The 8,794-nt window shown below is 43.2% G+C and overlaps 1 protein-coding gene across 3 annotated transcripts; it reads right to left on the reverse strand.

The window, feature by feature from the left end:
- Positions 1–914: 914 nt before the first annotated feature.
- On the reverse strand, positions 915–8,794 carry ca4a (carbonic anhydrase IV a). 3 transcript variants are annotated; one of them, XM_021309793.2, is made up of 9 exons: positions 7,937–8,503; positions 4,519–4,585; positions 4,382–4,426; positions 3,522–3,686; positions 3,296–3,441; positions 3,084–3,176; positions 2,930–2,996; positions 2,692–2,855; positions 915–2,598 (listed from the first exon to the last, which is right to left on the reverse strand). In XM_021309793.2, the coding sequence occupies exons 2-9, from the start codon at positions 4,529–4,531 to the stop codon at positions 2,419–2,421; spliced, it is 873 nt and encodes a 290-aa protein (XP_021165468.2). In that variant the 5' UTR covers positions 4,532–4,585; positions 7,937–8,503; the 3' UTR covers positions 915–2,418. The 3 variants fall into 3 exon arrangements, with proteins under 3 accessions (XP_021165468.2, XP_012706566.2, XP_035999298.1); XM_012851112.3 differs by lacking the exons at positions 4,519–4,585; positions 7,937–8,503 and adding an exon at positions 8,577–8,794; XM_036143405.1 differs by lacking the exon at positions 7,937–8,503 and having other exon boundaries at positions 4,519–5,537.

Below are 8,794 nucleotides of genomic sequence, written 5' to 3' on the forward strand. Positions count from 1 at the left end.
CCTGGCTGGTCCAGGCGGTGGAGGACCAAGTATAGACCCAGGTTGACAGCGTCCTCTGCCAATCTGTGTGCCCGGTCAGCAAACTCAAAGGGTTCAGTAGGGGGTTTCATCACCAGGCACTCAAAGGATTTCATGTCCACATACGACAGGGCAACAGGTCTAGAATCATGTGCGCCTCTAACAGGAGGCATTTAGCTCTATCCATTTTCCTATCAACTCTGACCACCCTCCCTGTTCCTGTTAAAGAAAAGCTTCCCCACAGCATGATGCTGCCACTGCCACGTTTCCATCGGGACGGTGTGTCCAGGTTCATGCTTTGGGCTTCTGCTATACCCAGTGTTTTGCATGCAGGACCAAAAGTTCTATTTTGGTCTTATCCGACCAGAGCACCTAATCTCACATGTTTGCTGAGTCTCTCGCTGGGCTTGTGGCAAAGTTTAAATGGGACATTTATATGCCTTTCTTCTTGCTGCTCATCCATAAAAGCTCAATTAAAAGAGTGCAAAACCATTAGCTATTATCTGCACATCTGCACCTTATCCAGAGTAGACATGATCATGTTTCTGCTTACTGAAGCTGTCAGGATGTAGGTTTGCAGTTGTGCGATAAAATCCCACACTGGTAAACCCTGAGGGCAATTTGGGTTGTTTTAGTTTGAGTTGTTTTACAATTATTGGAATTTTTTATGTGTGTTTGTTGGTATTTCACAAAAAGTCTCAGTAAAATACACAATACGATTGCAGCGGGATTGTGACAAAACTTTAAAAGGTTTTAATAGGGGTGTGAATACTTTGGTAAAGCTCTGTGTTAGCCCCTGCAGACAGGTCTGGGAGGTAAGGATTGTGTTTTGATGGACGTAAGCCAGAGTTCTGGCCTGATGGCGTGATTTGTGGCCTTGAAAGCAGAAGCCAAGGTCTTTAAAAAGCCTTATAGTTTATTATTTAACAGTAATATTCACATAATATTTTTAATAACACTTTCTAGCATTACAATCTGGCATCTTAAAACATTTCAAGAATACAAGTAAACTTGATTGATCACAAACAGTTTCAAGCTTCTTATATAGCTGTGCATTCTATATAATTGTTGCAATATATAAATAACAATAACATGGTAATCTCATCTCATCTCAATATGCACATTCAGTACATAAATACATGTGTAAAACGACAGAGCATAGAAATATAACTGGTTTTCTTCTGAAACAATGGAAAATACAGATTCCTTCCTCATTGTACAAACAGTTCTTGCTGCCAAATTGCACATATCTCACTTAAAAATACACAGCAAGTTCTCCTGAAAACAAAAACACAAGAGCGCTGAGCAGGGTGTGATTCACTGTAGACAATTATCAATGCGTCCGACTGCAATGTAATACTAGCCGTGGAAACGATCGCAGTTCTACGAAATAGGCTCCCGTGAAATTCAAGCACTTGTTTTGGGAAAACAATTTGGGAGTTTGGGAAAAGCTGTGAAACCTCGCTTCCTGCAGCCATGTAGCTTATGTCAAAGGTGTGGACAATCACAGCATGCAGAGTCATGCTCTTCATGTACGATGTGCTAAAATAAAAAAAAATGCAGGTGTGTTCTTGTGATTCGATTGCACCCTCTTTAACGGCAAGCCGGTACCACTTTCTATCTGACTGATATAATGTCAACGTCTTAATAGTGGGAGACGAGAGCCTGCAGCTTCAGAGTGGGAGCTTCATTCAGCTGTTCTTAATGCTTTCTGGTGAGCCTCAGCAAGACCTCCCCACATGCTGCACCCAGGCTCTGAGAGGCCTCGACCTGGCTGCAATCTGATGTACTTTCATAGAAAAGTCAAACTGCATTCTCCTTTGACTTCTGGCTTGGTGCTGGATCTTTTTTTGTGACTCGGTTCTGCTATCTATAACTCCAACCTTTTCACATGCTCCATTAACACTAATACATCATGTGCCAAGTCATGGGGCTGACATTAGCGCTCGCCCCCCTCAAAACATTGGCAACTCACACTGGTATTAACGGACACTAAATTTACCTGACATTGGACAAGGTGGATGAGAGCTCATAAAAACTAAAGATGGGTGACGAGCGTGTGTGCGTGCATTGGTTCTTAGTTGAGTTTGATTACCCACGTTGGGTGCCAAGTAACTTGCTTCATGGCACGTTCATGAGGCCTAAATAAGAGATACTACTTCACTACACATGCATGGATGCTGATCAAACCCTTACACCACCTTTCTTAAGGCGTAATGACGCCTCTGTCATTTGTGTCGTAAGGGGTGGGGGGGGGGACCACCAGGTGAGCAACCCCTGCACTTTGACGTGGTCCACTGTCTTCAAGTCAGAGTTACATTGGAAACAAGAGTCTGAGAGAATTGACGCAGATCTGTTGGGGTTCATAGATGTCGCAGTGCAGCATGGGATTGCTCGCTTTTAGTTGGGTTGGAACAGCCCCAGAGTCGTCACGAGGGCTGCCGCCAGGAGGGCCCAGCTGGCCAGGGGCACGGCCCCTCCTGAGCGGTACACCTGCCGGCCGTTGAGTGGCTGGACAGGGCGGAAGTTGTTAACCATCTGCTTGCCGTCGTGGAACTGAACCTTGGAGAATGCTTTCAGCTGCGAGAGAAGATAGACGAATAGCGTCAGGCTTCAGGTTTGGGGACAGAGTTGCATCGTGGCATCTTCTCAAACACCATCTCTTATTCTTACCTGCTCCATGCTCAAAGGGATGGGGTTCTCAAACACGGTCCACACCACAGACTCGGTGCACCCAGGGGTGGTCAGGGAACCCTGGTAACGGTAGTACGACGTCAGGTTCTGCTCAGAGGGGATCAGCTGTGCCAAGGAGATGGAGGGCAGAGAGATGTTGCTATCTGGAAACACAAACACCACCGTCAGCTGCACAGAACCAAATATTGGGGACGGCACGCAGAACTTCAATACCTACTTGTTGCTTTAACACTTTGCAGCGTATTGATGATGGAGTCATATTTTCGGTTTGGACTCTTGGACTCCTTAACGCAAACAGAAACAAGCACATGTGACAAGGTTCTTGTTGTAAAACTAAGAGCAAGCTTTAAAACTGGCTTTTAAAGAAGTACCTCGTAGAAAAATCCCAGAACTGCAACGCCACTCTTGTCCCTCAGTGCGGTTCCCAGATCAGCATAATGTTTCTTCATGTGAACGACGTGCAGCTGAAACACACAGTTTACTCATTCGTTGTACAGCTCGGGGTTCTGGGCCAAAAAAACTCAAGTAGTAAATATTTTGAACACAATAAGCCGTCTAACAGCTGTTTCTGATGGTCCTTTACCTCCATGGGGTACTGTTCCCCATCAATGGTGTGCTCAGAGCCAGGCCCTCCATCAGTGCCCCAGTGCAGGTGGAACTGCACAGCCTTGTACGTGTCCTCTAGGCCTCCACCCGAGATGGTGCTGAGAATGGGAACCCCAACCTGAACTGAAGAGGACACATTGTGAGCACAAAGAGCTCACACAAAGCCTTCAAAGCCTTCAAAGGTCATTTTATGTTGAGCTCACCCGAGTGGCCGTTGTTTTTGATGGAGCCTCTGAAGGTCTGCTGGTAGTTTTTGAACTGAAAAGGGCTCAAAGTCTCATCTTTCAGTGTCTTTCTGGTGACGATATTGATGGGTGACTGGGATCTTCCCCCACAGTCCTCGCTGGCATGGTTCCACTTTTCTGGTGCTGAAAGATGATAATTACCAGTGATGACTGTACAACCGATTACTTTTGAGCTTAGATAGATGTTGGAGCAGATGACAATTCACTTCTATCCACCTTTGTTCCACACACCTCAGGTTTGGGGTACTACAGGGATCATCAACCAGTCCTTTACTTTTCTCTGCACAACATTAAGCTATAAACTGCTTTGGATTTTGTAATGGAGTTCATGTGGATCTGTTTTTTATATGTTTAACAGGGTGAAAAACACTACCGAAGCAGAAATCTATTGAGGACAGATTGATATAAACAGGAAATCATGGCCCTAAATGTAGGTTACAGGGATTTTCACAACTATTTGTTTTTAATCATCCATATATCTACCTTAAGGATAACTTGTAAGCTATTTGTTGTTTTCTTTGGTTTGTAATGTTGCCTGTCTCTACATAACTAGAAAAATTCCTGAAAAATGCAAACTGAATAATAAAATGACTACAGCTTTAGCATTTGTTTAAAAAGTTTCAAGTCTCTATGCGAACATATGCCAGATATATAAGATTGTCTGTATCGGTCTCTATTTTAAGTAACCTTCACTTGCCTGACATATAGAAATCCTAATTATGTCACACATTCTTTAACAAACTCCCTGAAAATATAGTTACATTCATTTATCAAACCTCTGTCACATGGTTTATTTTTTAAAAATGGGAAAAACTCACCATTGCACTTATGCTCGCAGGTAAACTGGCTCTGGTAGCACCAGTCTGAAACAGAAAGAATCATTCATTTACCAAATGTTTGCGTTCATTTATCTGCTGCAGACAATGCGAGCAGTCTGAGCGTCGCTCATATTCACCTCCCGCCGACATCAACAAGCTGCAAGTTTCTGTCAGAGCAGAATAGGATGTTTTCTGGTGCCAGATCTTTTGGCAGGAGTTCAGGAAGATTTTATACACATTTACAAATATAGCCTTGTGTAATTTGTTCACTTTCCTTCTTTTCTGCAAACATATATTGTTTCAGTGGCCGGATACCCCTGTTATTTATGCTCAGAGAAAGCCTCCTAATACACAGGAATTGTGATCCTCCTCGCCACAAGCTGCTGTTGCTGCTTTATCTTTCCGCACTACCAGGATAAACAGGGAGCATAACTTTCCCATCAGACAAAGCTCCCCTCTCAGATGTTTATCTGGCTGTTCACAAATATTTTACAATAAGTTTGCATGTTTCCCCCTTCACGCTGCGACAAATATCTGCAGCTATTTTACAAATAAAACATTTATTAAACAAATTTACATGAGATTGAAGGAACGTGTGGAGAGCCTCTTTCTCGACTCTGCTGAGGACTTCTCCTCTGTGTTTGTGAATGAATTCAGTGCTCGGTTCCTCTGACATCCTGGTTAGTTCATTAGAGTCTGAAAATCAGGAGTGCCATCCATCGCAGTGCTGGCGTCAGAGCATAAGAGGATGCTTACATCTGAGATACTTTCTTATTCGTTTATTATTCTTTCAGTCTTAAAGGATTTATCTGAAATTTCCAATTACTTTCAGTCACTGCAGCCTGGTTGCTGAGCAGATTAAAGGGCTATAATTAATATTCAACTCTTGGACCTGTAGGGTCCAGCAGCTCTGCAGGTAAATGTGAAAGCAGCACAGCTGGGTGAAGCCTTCAAAGACGTGTCCACTGCAAAGCAGAGGCGAGATGGTAAACCTCACAGTCTTGGTGTTGGATGCTGTTCATAGAACAAATGAGTCGTCATTAAGAGATTGCTATTGCTGACACAATGACGTTCTGCCATTATCTTTAACACTGGCCAACTTTCAGCCTTCTGGCTATGGGTCGAGAAAGAAGTAAAAAGGTTATTATTCATTATTACACTCAACTTGTGCAACACACCCGCACCACTGACAGCGAAACAAACCCATAGCATGATGCTGCCACCACCGTGCAGGACAGGTTGACACAGTAATCATGTTGATTTTACTTTCACCTCATGTGGACAGTGCTGCTGGCGCTCAAGCATGTTCCACTATGTGAGGCTTTAGCCTCCGAGGTTCTTGTGTTGTTCCTGAACATCATCCCATCCCATTTAATTTTACCTGGGAGAGTTAGTTTGGGTCCAAATATTTACAGGAACAGCAAGAGTGCCAATGAAAAAAATTAAAACTGGTGAGAAATTTGTAACGGCCCCTGTTGGATAACCAAATGTCTTCTGGAATAGAGTTCCACAGTCTGGAGAGATGAAAATTGCTTGGGGGAGTCATTGTGAGGCTTTCAAATCTAAGATTATTGTTCCAGCTGTCAGGCTCGGTGGTAGTAGCGTCACGCTGAGGGACTGTTCCACTGCTTTTAGTATAGAGAGCTGCACAAATTGGCACAATGATGAAGAAGATAAAGGACCACAAGCAGTTTAGCTAGTTGAAACCTGAACACAAATGGGTGCTCCATGAGCAAAAATCATTCTAAACCACTGAAACTAGTTCAGAATTAACCTAAATCATAACCTAATTCTTCTATACACGTCCAAATCTCAATCTGGGGTAAAAAGCAGTGACAGGAAAAAAGAACTACGGTTTTAAAAGCATGCATAAACGTGTCAATTCGGAATTAGAGAGAGTCTACAATAAATACAAATTATTTTGAGTGGTTTGATGTCGGCTACCTTTCCACCCAGAAAAAAAAAAATGTTTCAAACGCATCCTACAAAGGTCAGAATGACTATGAAAGTTACGCCCATAATCAGACCATGCAAACCTCTGACTGGAACTGCAGTAAAGAAGTAGAGGTGTGAAACAAAAAGGATGTGTATTGAACTTTTATCAAAGCCGTGCTTATTTGTCTGCTTTCATGCTTTTCGTTGATCAAATCTGAAATACTTCCTTCTCAAAAACACCCATGTTAGCTGTACGGATACAGGAAATCTGCTTCCAAAGAAGTGGCATTGCACAGCACTATTACCAGTTATGCTTGAGTAATTTCTAAAGTAACCTAGAACTGTCTCCCATTACAAAATGTCTATTTTAACAGCTTGCGTTTACTAGTCTCCATCAGCCAATCAGATGTCGGGCCGCTCAAGCCTTGACCTACAGGTCCTCTTTGATGTTTCTCTGTGTAGCAGAGCAAAGCGAACCGTAAGGTGAGCGGGTCTCAATGGGCCCGAGGCCTCGGCCAATTAGCAGAAGTCCCAGCAAGGAGAAAACAAACCCCCCTGCTGTCTGGTCAGATCCACAAACCTTGAAACCTAAACACACACAGTATTTTATGTCACTATGCAGGTTACTCAGCGTGGAGCTGCTGCTCAGACACCAGTTTCTGAACGAAAGGTGGACATGACAGCGTTCTTGTTGCACCGCTTCACTTTCGCGCAAACGGAAATCCACGCAGCCAGACGCGCAACTAAACACAACTTTTACCTCGATCACACACACACAGGGCCGGATATAAGACAATGTGGGCCACTGGGCTGGAGCCTGTTTTGATGCTTAATAGTTATGGTGCTTAATAGTTAGGTACGCATTACCTTTAAGGTTTATAAGCCAACATGTTGTAGTAGCCATTTCAGAGTAGTATAGGGCTATGTAACGTTGTTATTGAAAAAAGAAGAAAAGGGAAAAATCTATTTTGGGCCCCCCAAACGCTCATGGCTTGGGCTACTGTCCATGTCAGACCCGTCTAAACCCCACTAGTTACAGGAATATTTCCTGCCTCTTGTGTATACATCTGCTCCTAAACAGCCAGATAGTATTCTATGCATTATGTTTTTAGAAACAGGAATTGTGTGTTGAAATCTATCTATCTATCTATCTATCTATATATATATATATATATATATATATATATATATATATATATATATATATATATATATATATCATTTATATATATCATTTATATATAACATTTATATATATATATATATATATAATTTATATTCTTTATATATACATTTATATTCTATTACTTCTGAACATCCAACCTTTATCCAACTTGTAAAACTCACTTACAGCTGTCCGTTTAAAAACTGACTGGAGATGCCCCTGATTTGACACCGTTAAAGATAAGCAAATGACTTCAACTTTGCGCAGCTTTAGAAGCAGAAAATGACGCGTAATGTCTGCTTTCTTACAATGGCTGTGGGCAATTATGACGCTCCGAGTTTATTTCAACCCATCCATGATAGATGGCTCTGGTTTTGCCCAGAAACCTTCCGAGATCGAGGAACATTAGTCTACCGTCTGGCCACATCACGACCCGCCGCTGTTTATTCGGATACGTGATCGTTGCGCACGACGCGGACCTATGCGGCAAAAGAATCCGTGCTCTGCGCGGATCGGAGCAGGTGCGCCGCCGGAGACAGGAGGGTGTCCAGAGCGCTCCCAGATTCTGAGAAATCACAGCATGGGTCTCCGCCTCGGGGGGATGCGGGAACCTCTCTCCTGTCGCCCCACGCAGCTCAGTCAGCTCTCTGGGACCTGTGAATGTTGGACGCGCGTTGGAGAGCACCGGAGCGCCGGACTGCTGATGGACAGAACAGGTGCGGCTGTCCTGGCTGCTCTGGGTAATTTTGTCTGAAGAGCGTCTATACGCACAAGTCTGCTTTAATTTTTAATTATCTCCCGTCTTTGTGAATCAGGGAATATTCAATCTTGGAATTAAAGAACCTTTTATCCTACTGGCTTAAAAATGCTGATTTTATTTATCCTTTATACTGGTACGGTGAAACTGTTTAATGGGCGTCAACATTAGACATCCTAATTATAGACAATTATGAGTATTAGCTATTAAAAAAAACAACTTTAATTTCTTGTATCAATCACGCAAATATTTATTCAGGCAGCTGTCTCTGGATTTTAACCATTTAAGTCCTTATTGCATAAATGGAAATCAGGTGTTGCTCCCTAATTGCGACCTACCTCCAGATCCAGTGCAGACTGTCCAGATGGAGGACAGCAGAGCGGACAGGATCAGCAGCTGCTGCATGTTGGAGCGACTCCTTTAACCAGCCGAGAGAAGGCGACACAATGGCTCGATTCCCTCCGATGTGATCGCATTCCTCCGGGGGGGTCCTTGTACTTATCTATCACCATACACCCGAAGGAAAGAATGGTTGGCCCCTCCCACCTTTTAGGCA

The sequence above is a fragment of the Fundulus heteroclitus genome, chromosome 11 (assembly GCF_011125445.2).
Source record: "Fundulus heteroclitus isolate FHET01 chromosome 11, MU-UCD_Fhet_4.1, whole genome shotgun sequence".
NCBI classification, from domain to species: Eukaryota; Metazoa; Chordata; class Actinopteri; order Cyprinodontiformes; family Fundulidae; genus Fundulus; species Fundulus heteroclitus.